The sequence below is a fragment of the Halictus rubicundus genome, chromosome 5, assembly GCF_050948215.1.
Source record: "Halictus rubicundus isolate RS-2024b chromosome 5, iyHalRubi1_principal, whole genome shotgun sequence".
Taxonomy (NCBI): Eukaryota; Metazoa; Arthropoda; class Insecta; order Hymenoptera; family Halictidae; genus Halictus; species Halictus rubicundus.
In genome coordinates, this window is record NC_135153.1 from 10,268,669 (window position 1) to 10,294,793 (window position 26,125).

At 42.0% G+C, this 26,125-nt stretch overlaps 1 protein-coding gene across 3 annotated transcripts in view; it reads left to right on the forward strand.

Moving 5' to 3' along the window:
* Window positions 1–26,125, forward strand: part of LOC143354271 (nucleolar protein 4-like) — a 131,710-nt gene that overhangs the window by 93,502 nt on the left and 12,083 nt on the right. For 2 of the 3 annotated variants that reach the window (XM_076788227.1, XM_076788228.1), the window contains exons 3-6: window positions 332–583; window positions 21,161–21,486; window positions 24,127–24,330; window positions 25,166–25,312. In XM_076788227.1, the coding sequence (XP_076644342.1) occupies window positions 332–583; window positions 21,161–21,486; window positions 24,127–24,330; window positions 25,166–25,312 (929 nt within the window). The remainder of the gene's footprint in view (window positions 1–331; window positions 584–21,160; window positions 21,487–24,126; window positions 24,331–25,165; window positions 25,313–26,125) is intronic. The other variant, XM_076788229.1, reaches the window with a different exon arrangement.

A 26,125-nucleotide genomic window follows, 5' to 3' on the forward strand; every position in this document is an offset into this window, starting at 1 on the left:
ACGGAAAAAGGACCGGAAAACGTCAGTGTAATTACCGGGTAACACAATCGATTGCATTATATCTCTGTCTCATAGTAGCACCAGTTGAACAGATACAAAAACACCCGGTCCAATCGAGAAGTCCCATGTCCCCCCCTCTCCCCCCAGAAACCACTGCAAGTCGCGCACCAACCAACCACCACCACCACCATGTATTATCACTTGTAAACCACACCGCTTTCGAAGCTCGGCCCTAGCCTTTTTTTCCCCCCAAAAAGCTCCATTCGGCGCTATCCACCGTGTGGATGAATAATCATGCCCTGAGACCAATTGGCACTTTTAATTTCGGCAGGCGCGCTCATGAAAGACGCGGATAAGCTGAAGCTGATGCTGCTCGCGTGGAATTATAATCTTCAACAGCAGGCTCAGGCTCAGGCTCAGGCCCAGGCTCAGGCTCAGGCCCAGGTACAGGCGCAGGCCGCCAACGCGGCCCTCTCGCCAAATAACTCCTCGACAACCACGGCCACCACCGTTGGCACACCTGTCACCAGTCAATCGGCTATTTCCACGGCAAACAACACCATTAACAACTCCACACTTACAGGTAACGCCTTATTTCATCGACCGAATCGACCGCGAACCGACCGAATTTCCGGCTCGAGCCACGGGTTTTTAACGCTTCCACGAGCGCGCGATACCGACCGGGTTCTTAATTACCGCCTCCGGGAGGGTTTGCTTTAACGATTGGTTGCGCCCTTGGTACAGGGGGTTCACGTCACTTCTTCTTTTCTCTTTTTCTTTCTCGTTCCGTTCTGTTCCGTTCCGTTTTCTTCCGTTACGTCAGGGTCCGAATATAACGAACACCCTAGATATTTTTTCGTCGTCAGCTATGCTTGATTATCGTTTAACCCCTTGCCGTATGATTTTATTCACAGCTGCGGTGATTTCACAGTTGCTGCGGCCTCTTTCACACTAAATCTCCCACCACTGGTCGAACGATCGATTACATATTTTATGTTTTTCTTTTTTTTTTTTTTCAGTCATTAGAGATGCTTCTTTGGGATACGATTTAACCCTTAGCACTCGAATGGTGAGGCACCACTAAAGATTGCTGTATCATTGTTCAAAATATTGTTGACATTATTAAATTTGTTTGTATTTAAACATTTCAGTATTGTACAAGTCAACTGCACCATTCTCGTATGTATAACATGAAAAAATATATATATAGAAGGGAAATGTTCTAGGTCGGCAGAAATGTTTTGTTTTGGTGTTAAAATAGCTTCGAGTGCAAAGGGTTGATAAAATCATTTATTCGAGCACATATTTTAATGGGGATCGCACAGGATTTATATAAATTCGGGCATGTCGTTTCTAGAAACGTTTCTATCAGTTTTAGTGCTTGGTAGGCTTAGTTTCAATTTCCTAGGTGAGAGAGGGTTCGAAATTTTTTGATTTATAATTAGTGGGATTGTAAAGATGTATTTGTAGAAAATTTATTGAATACATGTAGTATTCCTTGGAACGTATACAAAATCCGCTAAAAGTCTGGCCAAATAGATTATATTTTTATTTTTATAAAATAATCCAAAACAGCCACTTTTACTGCTCCGTGAGGCTTAACTTCACCTTTGCAACCCAGAAATTTTTCACTTTTTGCTAAATAATCCTGTACACCTTGACGAGAAAATGCCAAAAATCGAACTTCGAGGACGAGGAATTCACTGGTTCGAACGTTGGTAATGCAAAAGCAGTGTAATCGCTTAACATCATCGCGTAACTTTGGAACCAGTGAATTCCTCCCCTTAAAACTTCGATTTTTGGCATTTTCTCTTCGAGATGTACAGGAATATATAGTGAAAAGTTAAACATTTTTGGGTTGCCAAAGTGAAGTTTAACCCTCCGTGAACCTATTCATGCGTGAATGTTGGCGATAGAAAATTAGGATTGTACTTCGATTTCGGCGCAATATTATATGGCAAGGGGTTAACACCAGAACTACTATAAAAATCTGATATGATATACTAATACTCTTGAAGTTTTCCAATCTGTTTTAAATTGCACCCACTCATTTTTGTCAAAAATCCATAAAATCCCAAGTCCAGTTATGATAGTTACATGGTACCCGGGTTTCGTTTATGTTTTCGTCGTCGACCACGCGAACGGTGTTTGCGTATTTTGTATTTTTTATTTTGTATTTATCGTTTGCTGGCATGAGTAAAGGAGTTCTTAGTTTCTCTTCTTTTTTGATCATGGTGGTTTGCCATTAGTAACTGTTTTGCTCCGATTTTTTCGTTCATATTAGACGCTAAAATGTTTAATTGTTCGTTTCTTTATGTTGTTATTATACGCTTATTAAACTTGCTCAGGGTTGATTCGTGTTTTCGCACGAAGTAATAATTGTTGAAAGGTAGTACGAGACTTACGATCGTTTCAGAGATATATAAGAACAGAATTTTAGTTTTCTGTGTGAGTCTGAAACGTGCATTAAATTAATTGCGTTCAATTAAAGTACACTTGTCCATTAATTTTCTGCAAAAAAATCTGGTTTGTTAAAGACACGCGTGTAGCAGATTTACGTAGAACGTGTAATAATATAAATTGTAATTATATGTTTGTAATGTGTAATTATACATTCGTTTCAGAGTACAAACGAATACAAATTCGAACAATAATGTAATCCTGCGGATTTATACTCCATCCCTAATTATAAAGTATCTAATCTAGAAATAAAATTCACTTAAAATTCTAGAGGGGCAGATTGAAAGCGGTCTTTATTGTTTTTTAAGAATTTTTATATACTTTGAATGTTCAGAATGTAATAATCTAGTATCATAATGTTTCAATCAATGTCAATGACAGGAAGTACATGATTTTTTACGCAGGGATGGTATTTCCCAAAATTTGAAATAATCATTTTAGATTCCTCATACGAGTTCACTTTTGTTCAAAATATTTTCTTATGCAATTAAAAAAGAGCGTATAGATAAAGAATGCCTTTTTTCCAGTTTTTCTCTCAACGTGAGAGTGCAACAATTAATTCTACAAAAATCATCCCACTTATAATTCCTTGAATAACGCTTAGCGAGAAATGAATACAAAATTTCAAGTTTCACATAAAAAAAAAAAATCCGTTTAATAGTATATATTCCTCCAGAAGTTTTATCAACCGAGTACGAAATAATTGGACTTTAAAATTGTACTTTATTGCCAAAATTCAGACACAAAGTACACTTAACACTTTGAGCGCCCAACTAGAAACCCCAAAAATGCCATAAAATCAGAGTAAGTTATTTAATGGAATAAAAATTGCAAAAAATTAAATGTATGATACGGAGTAATCCTCCAACTTTCTTGCATGTTACAGATCCTAATCAAGTTGAGTACAATGAATATATCAACGTAAAAATTCATTTTAACCAGTTAGCTGTTGCGACCTCTTTAAAAAATATGTACCTAAGTTGCGTCGCCAAAATTAACCGCTGTTTGAATTATAGCTGTTTTGACGAGTATACTCGTCATGACACAAAATATTGCCATTTCTTCATGACGAGTATACTCGTCAAACACAGTTAACTGGTTAAAACCTGCACAAATAATGCCGTCACCCAAATATGGGCGACGCGCCACCGAACGTGTTAAAACAGGAAATAGTTTGAAAGTTAAATATTCGCTAAAAAATTGTTTTTCAACTACAACTTTGTCATTCGACGCCTGGAAAACGGCATGTCGTTGTTTCTTGTTGAAAACGGTGCCAAATCGTCGCTGAATTGTTCGATCCGGGCCGGCGCGGAGCGGCGCTGCGCGCGGCGGACGCGCGCGGACGCGGAGACTTCAATGCTCAACTTTCGCGTCCTTCTCCGACGACGAGTGAATTGCAGGTTTCGCGGGGCCAAGGTGTACCGGGTATTTAGCTCGCGCGAGTTTTGTCGTCGCGCTCGACGTGACTAATGGACTGTCGGCTTGTGACGCGCCGCGTAGGAAATTCAGAGTACGCCTTCTTTGGCCCTCGGAACCGAGGCGAGCAACGGAGCCGATTCGGTGACGCGGCCGCCTCGTTCGTTTGCCGGTGTTAATCGCGTCCGATTAACACTAATCCTACCGAGCCTTAAACGTAACTAATGCATGTTGTCTTATAAATGTGATGAGATTGAATTTATTTCAATTTTCTGCGGTTCGTATTATAATATATGCTGCACTAAATGTATCCATTTAACCATTTCCACGAAATCATTTTTATAATTTCAGTAATTGTAGAATAAAAAATCTGGAACCGGTCATTTTGAACGCCGGTGGTAGGTTTAGTGTTAAACAAGCCACCGAGTCCCACTTCTACGTCGCGCGAGTGCCTCTCCTAACCGATCGCCCTTTATCCGATCTTCTAGCTCGAACTCAACTTCTTTATTTTCTGAAAACAAATACCATTCTTGTAAAACTGCTCGCAATTTTTGCAAAATTTTATCTCACCCCTTGAGGGCGAGTGTCGCCACTACACTGCGGATCTTTATGCAAAATACAGTGGTTTCTCTATATATGTCGCCGAGGCCTGGATGGTAAATGTCGCGGATTTATCCCCACTACCGCGGGACGATACATGTCGCCGGCTGGACCCGTCTTGTTGACATATTTCAAGAATTCGCAGTAAAACGTTTCCGCGTATTTAATTCTTCGAGTTGCGAACAATTAATTTGTACTAATTAAAGGTCGGTAGATATTTTTATTTTTTAATTAAGAAAAACTGTGTCTCTGTATCTCTAGAATATATATATCTCGTGGACGATATATGTCGCTGGCAAGACCTGTGTTGTTGACATATACCGAGAATTCACTGGGTCTCTAGAACATATACCTCCTGGAGGATATATGTCGCCGGCAAGACCCGTATTGTTGACATATATCGAGAATTCGTTGTAAAACGTTTCCGAGTGTACTTATCTCCGCGTGTTTAATTCCACGAGTTGCCAGCAATTAATTTGTAGTAATTAAAGGTCGGTAGATATTTTTATTCTTTGATTTCGAAAAAGGTGCAATTGAATCGAGAACATTGATCCCTCGCGAGAATCCCAACAGCGTCGAGGAGACACCTGGATCAGCGTAGGTCCTGTTTTTCCCAGCAGCGCGCGGCTCCGAAAGTGGTTCAGTTAGGCGAGGTTGCGGAAGGATAATTCACCGTTGCCCTCTGTCCCCTCTCACCACCTATCTTCCTTAGTGGCAGCTATTCGAAACTGGTTTCGCAGCGGGCTTCTACATCTCAGACGTGGTCATTGCGTAATGAACCAGCTGGCGGCGACGCGATGGTACGCGTACAACCAGATCGTCCTGTCTCTCCTCCTTCGTCCTCCTTGCTCCTTCTTCGTAGCTCCCCCTCGTAACCCCTGCCCCCTCCCGTAGCCCCCCCCGAGGCAACGACGATGACCAGCAAGGATTTCGCGCATGATGCCCGGGACTCCCCGTTCTCCCGGACGGAACGTTTCGCAAATCGATTTCGCGATAAACCCGCGTCCGCCGGTTTACGATCGCGTCAGAAATTTGCCGGGAAAATGGCGGACCATATTTCTTGCTAGTTTACTGGTGTTCCGCTTCGTTTTAGCGGCCTGTCTTTTCCCCTCCCGCTTTAAAGCCGCGGCAGCCCGTTAATTGAAACGTTCAACGACTGGCCGTCTTCGAGGGTTCGCTTCTTTCAGTACGTTTTTCCGTTCGAGTTCGTTTCGCTGGACGCCCGCGGATACCTGAATCGGACGAAAGCGCTTCTTTCCGACAGTTTACTGCTGTTACAGAATTTTTTAAACGCCGCCACGATGGACCGGAATCGCGCGGTTTCGCCGAGTTTATTTATCCTGGATCAGGCGCGCACTCTCTGCCCTATTAGTCGTTTCGGTTTGGGAAATGTTTTGATGTCGGAAATGAACCATTGCAACAGCGTTTTTAGTGTTGATAATGATATGGTTTTCAGGGAAAAAACGGCGTTAGTGGTCTTGCTTTATGTCGGTCAGTATGAGAAGCCGAGAGATATAAAACAGGGGTTTCCAAAGTGCGGGCAGCGAGTTGTATTTTCGAAATGTGTTGATAAACAGTTCGCAATAAAGAGTAATTACTGTCACAAATGAGGAACGATTACGTTATAAGAATAGTAGAAGTCTTTCCTTTGTGTCTAACTTTTTTACCTTTTTTTTTTCCCAAATATTTTGGAATTTACAATTTGACCCACCTAGGTGAAACTTTGGGTCCACTAGTATCATCTTTCACAATTCTCGAGATGATTTATTAATTTATTTCTGTATAAATCCCGGAGCAATATAAACAATAGCAGAGTTTTTACGTGAACTTAGTATGGTATTTAAAACTGGATATCTTTCCCCTCAGCAATATGTTGCAGATAAATTCTTTTTATGATGAGTATTCCGTTGTTTCGCCATATAAGGATTAATTTTATAAATGCGATGGAATAAATCCCCGTCCCGTAATCGTACAGTTATCTGGATTTTTAATCGCTTAATATGCTCCTTAACGTGCTTAAGATGCACTATAACGGTAAAGAATCTTTCGTCAGTGATGTTTGCCAAAGAGAACACGTATTGCATGGCAGATGCTGCTCTCGAGCGATGGCCGCAGCAGATTGTACACAACAAAGTGATTTGCGTACGTTCTTTATATTTGCACGGGAGAAACAAAGTTTTTCCTATTCGAGTAAACGCGACACTGTATCCATGCGAGCTGTGATCTCTAAAACTGTGCTGATAACTCGGTATTAGTTTAATAAAAAAAATCAGAAAAGAAGAATCTAATTTCTACTTTTTTAATTTCTACTACATTTGATGCATTCGAAGGAATTAATAAATGCAACCAATACTCGTCGAATAGTAACCTCAGTTTGATTCAGACATTAGTGGAAGTTTCGTTGCAATGTCTGCTGAAAAAAATCGTAATGTTAAGGGGTCAGGATTATTATTAACCATCTATTATTAATAATACCAGAAAGCTTCTTATGCGTTCGATGACGAAGCAAATCGATTTAACTTCTACATCGACGCAGCTGCGAAAGGGGATTAAAAAAAAAACAAAACAAAGCGACCGAGGACATAAACTCAAATGTTTAAAAAATACTACCGTTAAATCGCAGGATAACAAAATTCATTCACACGTATTTCTCGTCCCCTATTAGCACCCTTGATCAAAATTCTATAATTTCGAAATGTAGTTTTCCAAAGACAATGTTGAAATCTAAACAACTACATTTAATTTTACATTAACGCGACGCTAATTAACTACGTGGACGTCAAATTTCGAGGAAACAAAATTCAATTATATGGATTTCTCATCCCCTATTAGCATCCTTGATCAAAATTCTATAATTTCGAAATATAGTTTTCCAAAAACAATGTTGAAATCTAAACAACTACATTTAATTTTACATTAACGCGACGCTAATTAACTACGTGGACGTCAAATTTCGAGGAAACAAAATTCATTTACATGGATTTCTCAGCCCCTGTTCGCACGCTCGATTAAAATTTTACGGTTTTCGGTAAAAGTTGTTGGAACACAGTTTTCGATTTGCGTGGATTAAATCGACCGTTGAAAAACAATTTCCCACAGCAAGGTGAAAAACAGCCGGTAAAATTCCAGCCGGGATGGAAGTACACGGACCGTTCCGACGTCTCCGTAAATGTCACCGGCTATTATGCGGGAACCGTCTGCCTTTTCTTTTTTTTTTTTTCTCCTTCTCGTCGAGGTAAAGTCGCCCGGAACGATTCGAAACCGCGTTATACGACGAGCGATTGCGAGAGAGGACGATGGTTCATGCACGTATTCCCGGCGATCTTTTCGTCGTGATCGAGGCGCCGAGTAGGAAGCTTTTATCGGGAAATCGATTTTACGAAACGCTGCCAGTCGAAAACCTGCTGACCAGAAAGCATGCGCGAAAAGGAGCCCACGTTCGCCGCGAAAGATATCTAGTCTCTTATGTAAATCCGTGCAATCGCGAGAAGGTATCTCCTCTCGCTGTATATGCCAGCCACGGACAAAATTTTATTCAAATAACGGGACAAAAATCACTGGGTCCCGCGTGGCCGAGCGAAACCGTGGTTGCGTCTCTTTGTCTGCCGTTTGTTTCCTCAAATTGCAACCTGTATTAGAACGCGTTTCGCCTTCTTGTTCGTACCACTCTCTTTGAAAATATTTCCTGTCCAAACAATTATTATGACACAATTTCTTACCGATTTTTATACATACAGTGTACCGTTAACCCTGGAACCACCGGACCCGTCTAAATAACAGATTTAAAATTTAGAATTTACGAGATTAAATTAAAGATGGGCTAAACTTCACCTTGGCAACACAGAAATTTTTCGCTTTTTATTGTATCATCTTGTACATATTGACGAGAAAATGCGAAAAATCGAAGTTTCGAGGCGAGGAATTCACCGGTTCGAAAGTTACGCGTGTCGGTAATATTGGCTGGATCAGGATTTTTCATTTTTTTTCATCTGGCCGAATATCGGGACTCCGAATCTCACAGTGGCGTCGCAAGTCCCCATCGCGATAAGCAATCCCCGCTTTAATGGCCTGTGACATTTACGAAATCAACGCGAGGCAAACGTCTGTTACGAAGCGAATCGTATCTCCGGCGATTTTCTCATATGGTTGTCAGCTTGCTCGGCAATGGATACTTTCGTTTTCTCGTCGTGGACGTGCGTGTGCGCGCGCGCGCGTGTGTCGTGTCGAGATTTTCGGATAAGGGGAATCTTGATAAGTTCCCGCGGCAGTGAATCATTTCGCATTTGCATGTTGACGATCCTATTATATAACCGCGCCGCGGCACACACGATTCAAGAAATTTTAATATCGAAAGTAATACACTCGCCCGATCCTCGAACGATTAGGAGTTTTGTACGTGTCGAATGGGAATGGCTTCCAGCGGAATTTTTCATTCGGTCAGCACTCTTCGCGGATTAATGTTTTGTCGCAATACTTATTGTGCTTCTTTGTATATTCCTTTTTAGTAGATAACGACTGTGCGAATGAAACGAATTGGAATAAGGTTGGAGAATTTGTTGTTGAAAAATTTCGAATTTATAGAGGTATAAGAAATAATTCCTTCGGCAAATTATTTTAACATCAGGAAAAAGCTAGAGACAGTTGAATTAGGCTGGGCATTTCCTAAATGAGACGAGGATACATGAAAAATTAGTAGACTGCGGGCCTTTATGCAAAATAAAAAATGTTTGCATCGATTGCAAGACGCAGGAGCGAAATAAAAAATTATTTCTTGTTTTAATTATTTTATTAAGTTGAAACGAACACGCTGATATCCTTAAATCTTTCTCTAAAAATAAATTTCCGCAGTCTATTAATTAGTAACTAACAGAAGCAAGTGTATATTTTACTTTATAGTTTAACACTGTTTTGGCACCTTTAATTTCACAATTCTTTTCTTGTTCCTTATGAGTTATGGGCGTGAGTCTTTATGGTCTTTGCGAATGTCCTCAATCGATAATTACTATGACAATATCATGTTGTCCGAATTTTGTTGAAAAGCCAGTATACCAGAATAATATCAATGCAGCGCTTGGGTTCCAAAATTTTTGTCAAACACGTCCCAGGGAATTTGTGGTAAATAAATAATTGAATACCAACAAGCTATCGCAGCTAACACCATAAATCAGTCTATTCAACGTTAAATGCTTGGCATTTTTTGCAAAGTGTACGCTCTTCCTAGTTCCCGATACCGTTATAGCGTGCCGTATTTGAAAAGAAGATGATATACTGTAGTTCGTGTGTTATGATGAAATTAGTACCTAGGTAGTGATGGGAGAAGACAAGAAGCACTCGAGACAGGAAAAAAAACCGAAAATCTCCGGGACTGTATAATTACACACCGTCCGAATTAAAATTGTTAATTTTTCTTCAATTCTTCGGCTCTTCTCTAAGAGAAGACTAAGCATACCGTGTATTGTAAATAAACCGCATTAATAACTGTAGTTACGAGACTGATGATGATTTTATGCGTTTACAACAGCATTCATTATCATAAATATCTGGCTTGTTATTATAAATTTTTAGCGTATTAGAACTTGTCAGAGAAGACATCTGAACATGTGTCTTTGAATTAATACAGAAGGACAACCATGGAATTTGCAGTCTATTATTAATCACTCTATAGGCTCGCAAAAACATTTTAAACGATTGCGATAACTTCTTTGTATCCAGCTCTGAAACAAGCTCATGCTCCGCGATCAAGCACGTTGCACTCATAATTTGTCCACTATCTGGCAACCAGGAACGATGTTACCTTTCAAACTTATCAGATAAAACCCGTCGCTGGTGAAGTGTGAAACGCGTAGAAGGGTTCGCTATCTGCTTATTTTATGTGTGCAACTTAGTATTATCGGCTGGCGACCGAATTACGCATGCACCTGGCCAAGAATGTGATAAATGTGTTGTCACCGGAACAATATACGTGTAGAATGTGTTGGTAATCGATTCTACGAAACCGTTAACCCTTTGAGGACCAACGTGACACGTATCGACGACATTGGAGCTATGGATCTAATGCCTCAAGTTGCAAACGTACAATTTACAGCGAATTCTCGATATATGTCAACAACGCGGGTCTTGCCAGCGACATGTATCGTCCAGGAGACCTCTCGAGGCCTCTCGAGATTCGCCGCCCTTCACGGGGTATACCGCTAGTGGGGATAATTCCGCGACGTTTATCGTCCAGGCCTTGGCGACAAATACAGAGAAATCACTGTAATTATGCGCATTACGTAACAAGTGAGCACATGCTCACTTTTCCCGTTATTTGAGACACTGATCGTGGTTCTCCGAGGAAAATATTGAACCTAATATTAGATTGCAAACGAAATATTGAAATTTTTAAATATTGATACTTTAACATCAAATTGCCAGTTAGAAACTCGGCAATATTGTTTTAAATTATAGTGTAACAATTAGACTGCGGATTTGATGCAATTATGACAAAAATGGGTAGGCGTATTTTAAAACAGTAAAAACATTAGAAGAATATTCAAATACTGTTACATCATTTTCAACCTATTAAACGTACTAAGAAAGAAAATAAATTCCTATTTCACTCCAGTCCGTTGCAGTTCGGGTAGAAAATTTTTATTTTGCATAGAGATCCGCAGTGTAGTAATAGTCTCGTTTAGGGTGTCTTGGAGGGGACGATGGAGTGCGAAGGGTTAACGGTGGTAGCAAACGTGCTAAGCGGAGCCGATGAAAAAGTCCGCGCCGGAGTTTTCCGATGGCCGAATCAATATCCGCCCGAAGCGGATTGCGAACCACATCGAGTTCCCGGTTGAAGGACAGGAACCCCAACGATCCTATTAACGCCGCGAATGACCGGGAGTCTCTTCAGCCCGAAGACTTCCGAATTCCTCGGGGCCTGGCTGTATCCTTGTCCTCGTGAGCCGACGTTCCAGCGTGTAGCGTGCCAGGAGGGACGAGATAAAACATTCTCGGTCTCGCAAGCGAGCGAGTACACGGTGGTTGTTGGCGGTTCTCTTCTTCCTGGCCGGGAATCGAGCGGAGCCGAGCCGAGCTGAGCGGAGAGGAGCCGTGGGCGTGCGCCAGCTCGTCCGTGAATTTTGTTGCACGGCGGCCGCGCCGCGTGCATAGCGGCTAGAAAAAGAGGAAGTCGCCGGGGCCGGGTATTAGTTTCCTTTTGCGGGAAGCGGTTGGAAGAATGAGGAGGACGAACTGCCGGGTGGGGTGGTGGCGAGCGGCGACTGATTTCAGGTTCAGGCCGGCCAGCCAGTTCAGGAACGATGCCGGTGGGATTGGGTTTGGTAACCGGCTTTCTAGCCAACCTACCCGGGGTTTGCGCGTGTACCCCTCTCTCTCTCTCTCTCTCTCTCTCTCCCCCGATCCTCTGCCGCTTTTGCAATGCTGGCATCCGCTCGCCGGAGGCCAGGAACCCTCACCGCACGTACCCGCCGTACCCGCCGTACCCGCTGTACCCCATGCGCCTTCTACTTGCCGCCTCTCTGTGTGCATACTCGGTGAAACGAAAGTAGTGTGCCGATCCACCAACCCTTTTTCTACCTCCTTCTTCCTCCTCTACTCCTCTTCTTCTTCTTCTTCTTCTTCTGCTTTTTGTTTTATGGCTACTTCTGACACCCTGATGAGATCTCGTTACCCGATGTCTTTTCCTTTTCTTTGTTTTTCTTTTCGGCGCCGAGCACTGGTCAGGGCGAGGCTCTTCTGATCTCTTTTTACAGTTAACGTGTTCGGTATAGTCGTGCACTGTGGGTCAACAAATCTTTGTACTAATGGCGTTATGTGCCACGTTGGTCGCCCTGTGGGTGACACTCATTTTTCACCAATGTGATTTTTCAATCAAAGCGACGCTAAAACATTCTGTGTACATATTTAGTAACAGCATACGAACAAAGTTAAGTACAAAAATGAATAAAACTGGTTTCTCTATATATGTCGCCAAGGCTTGGATGTGATAAACGTCGCGGAATTATCCCCACTACCGCGAGGTATACCCTGTGATGGGCCTTGGACGTCGAGGAGTGTAAACATGACACGGGTATGCATTCTGCACGATACACGACGCTGGCAAGGCCCGTGTTGTTGACAGATATCGAGAATTCGCCGTGAAACGTTTCCAAGTGTACTTATCTCCACGTATTTAGTTCTTCGAGTTGCCAACAAAATGATGATGATCAAAATGATCACATAAGGGCGAAATACCCTGACAAGGCTAAAATTCAGCGACTATCATTATATGTAGCTCATTGCAATGTTCACCGATTTGGATGAAATATTCAGAATATGTATAATTGATACAGATGTACAAAACGTACTTATTAAATTTTTTGTATAAGCCCTCAAAAAGAAGTTGTACTTTTTGCTGCAATTTTCGGCGCAACTTTCAGTACTTTTTCTGCAATTTCGACCAATTGTAATTTTATTCAAACATTTTTTTCACGTTATGTAGCAAACCAATTCTTCTAACATCTCAAAAAAATTGAAGTAGTATAGTGCAACATTGACAAAGTTATGCGATTTTTAATAGCGTCCGAATATCAGTGGGAGTCACCGTATATCTCCTGGAGGATATATGTCGCTGGCAAGACCCGTGTTGTTGACAAATACCGAGAATTCACTGTGTCTCTAGAACATATACCTCCTAGACGATATATGTCGCCGGCAAGACCCATGTTGTTGACCTATATCGAGTATTAGCTGTAAAACGTTTCCAAGTGTACCTATCTCCACGCATTTAGTTCTTCCAGTTAGCAACAATTAATTTGTACTAATTAAAGATCGGTAGATATTTTTATTTTTTAATTTAGGCAAACTGTATCTTTGTATCTCTAGCATACGTATATCTCGTGGACGATATACGTCGCTGGCAAGACCGGTGTTGTTAACAAATACCGAGAATTCACCGTGTCTTTAGAACATATACCTCCTGGACGATATATGTCGCTGGCAAGACCCGTGTTGTTGACAAATACCGAGAATTCACTGTATTGAAGCGAAATAAATTGAAGATTGAAATTTCATTCCGGACATGAGCCAGGTCGCCCGCGGAGGGTTAAAGTGTGAAACATTTTGTTCGGCGTTGGATCTTGGAGTTCGGAAATCGGGCGCAATCTCACGGAACGAGGCGACGTGTTCCGATGCTGTGGGATCTCCTCGGACGGTTCCCCGTTTGCTATAGCTCCGAGGACGGCCGAGGAAAATCCGTGGCGAGGTAGAAAGCCAGGCGCCGGGTAATCGGCCACCCTACGACGCCGATTCTAATTCTGCGTTCAACGATCGCACACACGCTTCCAGGAAGACTCTCCGGTAGAACCAGTAACTGAACGCGCGAGTAGACGACCCAGGAAACTGGACCCTCGTCCAGGGGGCTCTCCTTCTCTCTTGCTCCCCGGTTACGCCGGCCCGAGGTTGCTGCACCTTCGGCTCTTGCTTCTTGCGCTTGTACACTCGGCTCAAACAATTCGTGGCCATGGGGAACGCGACGGGATACCCCTACCACTCCTCTCCAGGCTCGGGGAAAGGATCTCTCGGTTGGGACGCGATTAGGTGCATCGAACAAATTCCTCCTCTTGCCGAATCCCTACCGGATGAGCACATTTTTCCTAAATGCTCCGGCTATAGAAATCTGGCCGACAAAGACCATCACAAACATCATTCGATCAAACAAATCAAATGTCCATTCGCCAATCATGTTTCCAACGCAGGAAATGTTTCCCGTTAAGGACCCGGGATAGTCACGTGACTTCTTAATTAATCATTTCCATTCACAGCCTTCAGTCACAGACCCAAGATCCGGCTTGGTCTTGATCCGACGGGTCTTAAGTCTGTGATTAAACTTGTCACATTTTTTCCTCTGTATTATCGATATTATGAATTCGCATCACTCGCACTAATCGCGCACTAGATTGAACCTTCCTCTTTCGAACGAGCCCTTTACCAGCGACAAAATATTCTTATACAAGGACGAAAACTTGAGGCACGTGAAACCATTTTTTGACGGTAATGTAGTCACTCTACCTTACCGGCCTTTAACGGTAGAAATAAATGCACTGGTAAAACTTGTCAAAAAAATATATTAAGAAAATAAGAATGATTGTTTTTGCATAGTTTATAGAACGAGAAAATTGGACACCGGTTTGCAGGAGGGTTCGATCATCGCCGAGCATTCGAGAGCATCTGTATGCCAATTTTATCTTCACTGTTAGAAATATTAAAAAGTATTGTCACACCATGCTGTAGACAGAGGGTGAATTTGGGGCACAAGGGGTAGACAGCTTTTTAATTTTTAATGTAAAGATGCAATTTATTAAATTTCATATCGTCAGTCATCGGTGACTGACGTGGCCTGAACCAAAAGTTCATCGTCAATCACCAGTGACTGGCATGGCGCTTAGCGTGTTAATAGTTTTTCAAAGTTTATGCCTCACGGCTATGGATTTTTCGATCGATTTTCTTGTAGCAGTAATAACTTCAATCCCGACTGCAAGGAATAGGTTTCAGTAATGTTATCTAATCATTGTTCATCATTATCGGTCATTCATTGAGGCTTCCGGAACACTACACTCTACTGCTAGCATAATGAACAATAGTAACGTTACCACTGCCGAGGCGGTTTGTATTGTCCTGTTAGTGCATTTTGTGCGAATTTTATTATATAGTCCCAAAGAAATAAAAATTTATTATTTATTTACCGAAGCAATTTTAGAATCGCAATAATTTCCAGATAAGGAATACTAAGTCCTCCATTTTGGAGCGTCCAATAGTTCCAGCGTTAACGATGCAAACCCTACTAAATTTATCACATTTCACGTTTTCATGTGTCCGGTAATTCAAAACGAAACATCCCGAGGAAAAAATATTTAATAGGCGCACTGAAATAATGTTTTCGATCGCGTGCAAGGAAGAGTTGCTAAAATACTTTAGATAAAGCTCGATATTTATTTTTAAGAATATTATCGATAAACCGGGGAATACCAGAATGATCGTAATTGGTTCTAGAACCCTATTCGTTATACTATTTATCTATTGTATCCGGGGATATAGATAACATTGCTAATAGAATAATTTCCTAGAAAGATTTAACGCCAACTTGAAAAATGAGTGCGAAAGGGACATAAAGTTCTGTTTGCTTTTATGCACTAACATATATAAAGAAGGAAAGTATACACGATGTTTTCTTAGCGGAAATCATAAAAACCGAGTAAAGATACAAAAGCAGATCGCGTCGTTATTACTCAGATGCAGGGAATACTTTGGAAACAGTAAACTTCAGGAATTCGATAAATGTCAATATAAACCGGCGGCCTGTTCGCGAGCTTCCTTCGTAATAGTTTTATTTATTACGTCGCTTTCGAATTATTTTATTACAATTTAATTCGAATGCAAAGTTCGAGTCTCTATCATTTTTCCTGAATATGCTGAATTGTATAGCTATGTTGCATTCCAAATTTTTTCGGAAATTCGGTAAACCTGTTATCTTATTCCGGTAGAAATTCGAGGTATTTAGTGTGCACACGTGACTGTCGCGAGTTCTATATCTTCGAAACGGTCGGAGTTAAATAAATTCTCGTTAGATATAATTGAATGATATCATTATGTGATACGCGTGCGCTTCAGATATATAATTTTGTGCACATTAAATATGCACGCAAAAAATGCAATTACGCGTTCCTCCAGATAGAACCGTGTATTTCGAAATAAGCTACCCTTGTTATATACGGAAACGTGATATTATACTTACGAAAGGATAAAGTTATTTAACCATTGAGACCGAATCTTCGTTGTTATTTGTCAGGAACTCTTGCATCGTCAGGAACAATTAATATTTCCAGTTCTTATATCCTCAACAACTACACCCACCGAGCTTTAAAAGTGACTGGCGACATGGTGTCTTATAAAACTGAGAAGATTGAATTTACTGTGATTTCTCTATATATGTCGCCAAGACCTGGACGATAAATATCGGCTCGAGAGTGCTAGGGCTAATATTTTTGAATATTTTTTATTCCAATTTCAGTAATCTTAAAATCAAAAATCTGGAACCGGCCATTTTGACCTCGCTCTATAATTTGTTTAAAACCTGTGTAATAAACACCGTGTAAATTCAAATTGATTTTTGTTGCGATTTGAAGCTATACATGTTACCTTTTCACCTACTAAATTTCATTCAATTATCTCGAATGGTATTTGGAAGTTATTATTTTAGAGGGCCAAAATGGTGGGTTCAGTGTTAAGCTACGTCCACACCGAAACAACATCGACTTTTTGTCGCCTCTTCTTCTATTCGATAAGTGAGGCGACTTTTGGGCGGAGGGGAGGGGACAGGGGTGTCAAGGTGGGAGAAGAGAGTCGATGGTCTGCGGTGCACCTTTTCTAATCGAGCCTCGAAGGAGGCAGAAGTCCGTGAGTAGCCTCTTTACGGTTCCCCTGCGGCACTCCCTACCCACGATCCACGATCCGCAGCTCTTCGTGGGTTCGCGTGTAGCTCTCTTGCCGGTCGGACTTGTACCTGTCCTCGCCGATATCCTCGTGAAAGCACCTTTGCCGTACATTCTCTCCCGGGGATCGTGACGACGACGACGACGACAACGACAACGACGAAGACGACGACGGAGCCGCAGCGCTGCCTTTTTCTTGCACCTTGTGGAAGAGGGATCTACTTAGACTTATTACAGGTTTTGGAAACAGGTCGCGGCCTTTTTGCCAGCCGGAAAGGATACGCTCCTGGGGGACGACGCTGTAAATACTGCAGGCCACGACCGGGAACCGTGTCCGGGATGCATGCACTCCTGCACGATGCACGCGGAAACCCCCGGCAAATTCGTTTTTGCCCGGGCAAAATGCACCGAATATTGAATAAATAATAGCGCCGCTGCTTTTTCTTATTTTTTTTTTGTTTTTGTTTTTCGCGCTACGAATAAACACGGGAATTTGCATTTTAAAGGGATGACAACGCCGGGGAACCTACCCGTGAATTAATGTCTCTAATAAGCTGGAAACAGCGTTTCAATACCTAATCGATAATGTTGTGTTCGAAACGTTTTCCACGAAAGTAATATTATATTCGCTATTTTTAAAATGACGTACGAGAGGAGAAACCCCTTTACTTTAGGGGTGAGTGTGCAGCTGTATTTTTTCAACGCAATTTTAAGGTTTGCTATGCTGGGTGGTCCAGTATTAGCGCATCTCCTGTTATTGAAAATATGAGAAAACTTTATTAACCAGTTTCTCCGTATACAGGGGACTACAATATGGCAATAACAGTTTTTAAAAATGTGGTAAATAAGATCTACAGAATTCAACAAAATTCAATTTTGTTAAACTTCAACTTTTGGGACCAAAAATTTCGCACTTGTCTTTACACGCTCCTGTAGATTTTGGCGAGAAAACTCGAGAAATGCAAGGTTTAAAGCGCGGAGCTCGCTCGTTGAAAAATTATACGCGTGTAAAGTTGACCGAGAAAGAGGTTAGTATCAAAATAATACGTGCTCGTGTTCTTCTAGTAATGAATAAAATTTAAGGAGAAGAGAGAAAATGGTTTGAATAAAGATATCTGCGCTCTAAGCGTAATGGCCGTGTATTTAAAAAATATTAATTTGCAAAAAGTGTATATTAAATTGTGTTAGAAGTTTCCCCGGTGCTTAGAGGTACAAACCTCTCTTGAATCGTTGGTTTCATCAAGCACCTCACTCAGCTGCGCGTCCGGTAATAAGCAGGAAGAAAAATTGTAGGTGGAAAAGGCTTTCTAATGGGCATAACGGTCTGACTCGTTGTCAAAGATGGTGACCACCTCGTTTAGGAACCGTTAAGATGTCCTCCGGCTCTTGCAGGCTCAATAATTCGTCTCCGCCTGTATCCTGTACGGTTTTCTCGATAAAATTCGAAATCGAGTAAAACTACGAAAACAGATTTCCAATAAATCTTCGATGGGAGATCTTGCGTTTACCAAACAAATATCCTCGATCACACGCAAAACGGCGAACCGCGATGAAAACCGATAGAGCCACTAAATCATTAATCCTCTTACGCTCCTCAGAAATACTAGCATAAAAGGCACTAGGATAATCGAGAATTTTCGCTTTACGCGAATTGCCTTAATAATTTCGCATTTTAAAGAAGTTTACAGTTCGCAGAAGACACAAAACAGGAAGACGTCGAACGTTTTATTGAGGAACACGGCGGAGATTAATGAAGAGTTTAACAACAGGAAAACTATTCTTGTAAATGAAATTACTTTGAGACGGGAAGGATTTGCGAAATCTAAAGAGCTTATCGTTTTTTATCGCGTTTGATAGCACGGCTAATTGTCGGAATCGCATGAACGATCGGGGCAGCGCGTATAGCAGTGGTAACCGGTGACGGCATGGCAGCGCGGTGCTTATTCTGTCAAGCCTGTGCCATAAATCGGGATAACTCTAATGGCCACCCTCGGATACCGGCGTGATGAACTGCCTCCGAAATGCTACTTCGATCATCCCCAATCAACGTTGTCGCGCGATCAAGAAGTGGCTCGCGCTCGTCGTTATTATACCGTCACATAAATACCACCCACGGGGTCTCGTTACCCCTCGATCTAACCTAACTGCTCAACATTTCCCAATCGTACCGTGGAAAAAAGGAAAGAGCGCTTCGTTCTTTTCTGCGGTCAAGGATTCGAGTGCGCCGTCGCATCAATTATTTGTGAACTTTAACGTTGCTCCTTTCTGCTTTCCAATGACCTGGAACAGCGGTCAGAACAATTTATAATAGGTCGACACACTGCCGATATGCACTTTTATTTCTAGTCATCTTTAACACCAGATTTTTGCGTTTCTATTATTTTTAATCTGCAACTATCAAGATTCTAAAGATGCATCCACGAGGAATTATTTAACAATTTTGTTTCACACACTTCGTTAGTTTTACATAAAACGTGATAATACAAGCTATTTTTCAATTGAATGGTAAAGCTTAGGTAATAATATAATTATATGGTGAATGTGATAAACGAAACATAACAGTTTATGTTAGATAATATTTAGCAAGTTCTATTCAAGAATTTTTATCATGCCTTTTATCAAGAATTCATTTTTGCAAATTGTCCATTCAGCAACGGAAAGTATATTTTTTGGACTGTGGTTTCTAATTAATTGATCGCCCATTGTAATAGAAGCGGGAGGGAATAAAGTGCTATTGTCGGCGGAAAATAATAAATAAATTAATATCGTCGTTGTAGGAGTGATTTATTTATTCTCGCGATAACCGCGGAAAATATTTGACGAGAACGTTAATACAATGCACTCGCTTGCCCATCGAACGCGCGAAAATTACTGAAAATCGTGTAAATGGTGCTTACGCTATTTGTTATTATGCGCAAATTATTTAAATATTTTAACTCTCCGAACAGGCGCAGCAGAAATAATGTGGTTGGGGTTTTTCGATTGGCCACAATGCCATTGCACACTTCACCCGATTATTGTTTCAACTTTTTAGTCTGAATTTCCCATGGAAATGCTGAAATTTCATACAAACGCAGACAATTTTTTTACAAATTATTGTCCCGGCTCAATTACTGCAAACACTCTTCACACCGACCAAAAGAATAAACGTTCGGCACAGTCACCTAATTTTTCCAGCAAAAAATATGTACTTTCTGCATTTTTCTTTTTTCTTTTTGGGGAAAAATGTGGTTTTAAATGGAACCCGTCAAAAGGTACGATAACTCCGTCGATCTCCGATGATATCAGCATCGATCGAGTGAAATCCTTGTGCCATTTTCCTGTTACGCCGGCGGCGATGAACACCGTCTCATCGATTTATTTAGCGGGGTCTCGAAGTGTGGGTTCAAAGGGAGTCGCGGGTCGACAGACGCGAGTAAGTTTCACGAGCAGCCGAGAAGTTATTTGTATTGTCTTCGCGAGCAAGCGCAACAAGTTGACAGACACCGTCGCGGATGTAGAAAAAGTTTACGGTGTAATGTCGAGTTACGTAACTCGGTCGGGTGCGTTGATGCAAATACGAAACGGGTCGTTTTGTTTCGCTCTTTCGAGGACGTAATTCACCGCCACTGAATCGCCGTTGCCAAGAAAAAACAATCGGACAATCGAATTTCATCTAATCGGATTTCTGAACAGATTCAGATTTCACATTTTTTTCACATTTTTTAAAAAGCCCCATGGACTTGATTACTCGCAAATACAGTAAATCCTCGTTATATGTCACTAAAACGGGTCTTGCGACGTTTATCATCCAGGCCTTGGCGACATATACATATACACATAGAGAAATCACTGTACACACAGCGTCACAGAACGTACAGGTGAATCTTCCAACGTTTTTTTCTCCAAAATCTAATTTTTCGGAACGGTTACCCCGATATCTCTACTTGACCAATTGACTAGAAAGTTTTAGTGGATCCAAAAAGTTGAACCTGTAAATGATACATTGAGATCTCTCGTAACCTCTATAGAATATCTGTACCCTAACTGTCGCTACTGTACTGTACGATAATTGCGCGAGTAACAAATTTCTTCAACTTGTTTTGGAACATTTGGATTGTTTCGATTTAAATTATGCGCTGAAAGGTGTACGAGAAAATTGATAACATCTGGATAAGTGTCACACCTGTGCCCGGGTTCGTTTTCTCTTCTGTATTAACGGGGATCGTGTTTAATGGTTACAGACTCGCGGAACGGCTCTTCGGAGATGGTGGACATGCCCGCCGGAACTGTTCCCAATTTGGGCGCCGTGGCCGGCGAGGACATGGCATCGTTGTGGGCGTCCTACGCAATGGGACTAAAGAAGACGCCGCCGCCAGGATCGTCCGCGACGCCCTCGCGATCGGATCGCGATCGAGAGTCCAGTCCACCGGGGGGCGAAGGGACGGGGAGCGCTCACGACGAGACCAGCAGCAGCGGCAATAAAGAGGACGAGGACGACGACGACGAAGACGCCGACGAGAGGCTGGACCCCAGACATCATGACCCGGAGCGCCTGAAGGCTTTCAACGTGAGTCCCCGTTCGAGTATCGTGGCCGCGGCCGATTTCTTCTCGGGACGAAGGAGAACCGCAAGGGCGGAGGACGCCCAATATTTTAACAGTCTCCCCCCCCCCCCCTCCCCCACCTCGACTGCCAAAAAACTTTGACATTTTTTCCAAATTTTTAATGCCACATTAACCCCAACCCAACCAGCATCCCCTCTCTTGACCTCTCTGTTCTTCCTTATATTTCCTAATAAATTAATTCATTACCATTTAAAGAGACTAATTATTAACGGATTTTTATGGCACCATAGAAATTGAAAATAATGCTTTTACTATTATGCAATTGGCCTACTCGTTTTCGTCATAAAGAGCGTAGCCGGATGGGGTAAAAAATAGCGGTTTTTGATTTCTTTTAACTATGTGCCCCCACTTTGAAAAATCTGAACAAATTTACAACTATAACGAGATGCTGGAACTGTAATAATCGGCATTTCACCATTTTTTTTTATTCTTTAAAATTCGGTTTCGAAGCTAAAAAATCGGGAAAAATTCATGGATGAATAGTAGGTATGATAAAATAGTAGGACAATCTTTCAATCTTCTTTTTTTGTAGAAAAGAATTTCTACACCTGATAATTACACTACAGATTTTAATGCAGATTGACTGCTTCAGAATTTCTAAAAATGTAAGACGGGAACGAGTTCATTTCCAGTGGTGGGTGTTTTTTCATTGCATTCCGAAAAATACGCGTGCGCTGGAAAGTTTGATTGGAATCTCGACTCCTGCATGTCATGTAATACTACACATGCTGAAATATCCGCAGTATATTAATTATTTATCCGTTAGCCTTTGGAGGACATGCAGAATTTTTCGCATGAATAGATAATTATTCCGTTGGATGTTATGGTGGTTCTACCGGGGCCGTTTAAAAAGTGCGTATCTCCGTGATGAATACAGGAGTAGAAAAGAGATCTGGAACGGAAAATTTTCATTTTTTCTAAACATTTGACTGAATTTTTAGCCTAGATAAATTCAGATTTGGTAACTTGAGTTTATTTTAAATAAAGGGAGGTCTGGGAATCTACCTAGTGTAGGTATCTACTTAGTTTGGAGTAAAGCGATTGATTTATGAGTTGGTTTCACGTACCGTTGTAAAATAGATTTCAAGGTCTGCAGCACAGCCAACTGTTTAAATTTGTTTACCGTACTATGGAACTGTGTTTTTAACGCGTAAAACTGTAGGAAAGGCGACAAAATCCAATGATTAAAGTAGACCTTATTTCAATTGCCATCAGAGCGTAATACCTAAAAGTATTCTTTGCCATTGTCAGTCATATGCGGATGACACACACACACACACACACACACTGACTTAAAAATTGATTTTTATAACAGTGCATTAAGCAAACAAACTTCTTTCAGTAAAATTTCTTTTCATCTGCGATTAGATTTGAAATCATATCTTCCGGTGGAAAAATGTTTTACGAAGAATAGTTAAGTAGTATGACTCAACGCTTGAAACGATCGAAGAAAAAAATGGAACCGACGTTATCTGACCGTCGTAAAAAATAACGAAGCAGCGTGCCCAAACCAAAAGTAATACCACCGGAGACAATTAACTCTTGAAAATTGTCTCTCGACATTTAAATTCTTCAAAATATCCTCGTATTCGTTTAAAAATATTTCCTCGATCTTAAAATTTCCCAGCAAGCTGGAATTGTTCTTCCAGCAATTTCATAGACGTTTCAGTGTCATCGTGCCGCTCCTACAAGCGTTGTAACGTTCGAGCGAAGACTGGACAATTAGAGAGGAGTAGTCGCGCTTCGGCATTGTCACACGGCTATATCTCGGCGGAAAAGCAAAAGAATCGGGACCGCTCCGGCAATTTTCCATCAGATTTTCGCGAAGATCCCGTTATCGAAACAGTGAATCTATAAAAATAGAAGATCGCCTGAAACGCGTCGGCGCCGCCCAGCATGTCCGTCCGGCCTTAAATACCGTTTACCAGCAATTACTTCCATTTAATTATCCGATGTTAAACGTCTCCGGGGGAGCGTGCAACACCTGAAATCGAATCCGGCCGCGGGCGCACACGGTCTTACCGTTTCCTTCCACGCGAGCCGCATTAAACCGGAAACGGCGAGTTTATTGCGGCCGCCATTACCGGGCGGGAGCCGCGTAAAAAGGAGTACGAACTTGTTCGCGCGTTCGCAACAGGAAGGGAACCGCCTAAAGAGGAAAAAGCGCCGGATCCAATGAAACTTTAGCCGGCTGGCATCGGAGTTTTCCCGAAAAAGCCTCAATTATCGTAAAATTTTATGAAACCGGCGTGGCGGACCGGCACGCCGCTCCGCTCCGCGCCGCGGTCCTCCTCATCCTCATCCTCATCCTCGTTCTCGTCTGCTCCGTCTCCGATATCCCTCCTCGTCTCCGTTCATTTTCCAGCGCGTAACCTGAAATCCAACCGGGTAGCCAGCCCGCAGATGGCCGTGAGCCCGGCTACCGCGAGAGCCAGCTCTCCCTTATTAATTACAATTAGTTTAATAGAACGCCCCGTGCGTTCTCCCACCATCGCCGCGGAATTCTTAATTCCGTCCCGGCGGCGAAGTGTACGGGGGCTCGTTTAATTCATTCCGCGGCGGTCGGCCCGCGTCCTCTTACAGATGTTCGTCAGGCTGTTTGTCGACGAGAACCTGGACCGCATCGTGCCCATCTCGAAACAGCCCAAGGAGAAGATACAGGCGATCATCGACAGCTGCACCAGACAGTTCCCCGAGTTCGCGGAGAGGGCCAGGAAGAGGATCAGAACGTACCTGAAGAGCTGTCGGAGGAACAAACGGGGCAGGGAGGGCGCGCCCTGGGATGCGGTAAGCTCGAATCCTCGTTCTCGCTCTACTTGTCTGCATACGCAGACTCTGTGCACAGTAGCGCACGCTTAAGTGTCCGCCCGCCAACCCCTCCAATTCCGAGGAAATCGGACCTCGAACGTGCCGGATATCGGTATCACGCTCGCACACCTGTACTTTCTGCCGGTTCGATTCGCCGGAGCCACTTGCATCACTTAAGTGTCCGCATTCGATCCCGACCGCTGCCGCTTAAATGTGCACTGCTGTCTTTAGTATATGAAATGTCTCGATATAGAGTGATACGGTAGCGATCACTTGAATTTTTCAAATTTGTTACACTTAAATTCGAGCTCAGCGAAGCCTTGTCTCAGTGGACAAGAAAAATTTGTAATATTTCAAAAATGGCTCCCTTCGTGCTTGCACAATGCAGTATATAATTAATGTAAAAATTTGGAAATCGAAGAGAACATCTGGGAAAGAATGAAGTGTCATATACAGTGGTTTCTCTGTATATGTCGCCAAGGCCTGGATGATAAATGTCGCGGAGTTATCCCCACTACCGCCATGTGTACCCCGTGGGGGGCCACGAACGAGTTGTTGACATATGTCGAGAATGCACTGTATTCTGTTTAGACTCAAGGGAGTCAAATGTTTATTTAATTCGTGTAAATTGATAGGAGTCTGTCTTTGTATAAACTAAGAATTCTCGGAGATAGTGTCGTTTCGGCAAAAGTTCCTCCCCATTTTCCGTGAACCGTGAAAGGTCATTCGCGAAAGCTCGGGAATTCCTGAGGTCTGAGTCAAGTTCGAGATTTCGGTATGCCGACGATCACGTGACGCAAGCATTTCTTTTTAGGCGAGGCCCACTCCGGCACACTTGACCTCCGTGCAGGCTGAACAAATTTTGGCAACGGCTTGCGAAAATGAGAGCGACAACGCGAAACGCATGAGAATTGGTATGGAACCAGTGTCACAGCCTATGCCAACTCTTCCGGCCGCAACGGTGAGTAACATTACTTATGCAAGACTATTAATCGTACTTCACCCACGTGGATCACTCGATCTGATTTCCTTGTAAGAAAGTGTTCACCTCTGAACGCATAATTTGTTTAAAAATATTTTCGATTTTTCGAAGTTATCTGCTCCGAAAACTCTTCGAGATATCCAAGAAAAAGATTTCACTTGTGTGTCGGGTAGTCAATATTTTTTGATAATGTTATATGAATTTTTGTCCTCCTTTTATGATATTTTATTGAAAGCTTAAGTCTTCTTTAAGTATTTTTGTTTTTTATCTACATTGAATTTTGCTTCGTGTTACAACCGGTCCGTATAAATGACGCGTGTAAAGTGAGAATGTTTATTACAATTAATTACATCCGAATGACTGATTAGGAAAAACTGACTTGCGAACGGTTTTTTTTTTTTAAATAACACATGGTTCATACATTCGGATTCAGACACATTGCGCCATCCAGTTGACTATGATCATAAATCAAACCCTGCAACTCCTGTACTAGTGATAAATCCAAATTTCGCAGATGTTGAACTAAGGCAACTTTCATAATTGATAACATAATTACGTACAGAAAGACTCTCCATTTTTCTTCATTATTCGAGTCCATTTTTCCGCGAATTTAGAAAGCATATAGCGAAAAAGAATTTCGTTCACTATGTTCGTGTGGAATAAACATTCTAGACTGATTCGATGTTATGCATTATTTTATGCATTTTTAGTGTGACAGCTTTGATGAAATGGGGGTCGAAAACAAGAAAGTAAAATATGTCATAATATAAATACCATACTTTTTCTACATTT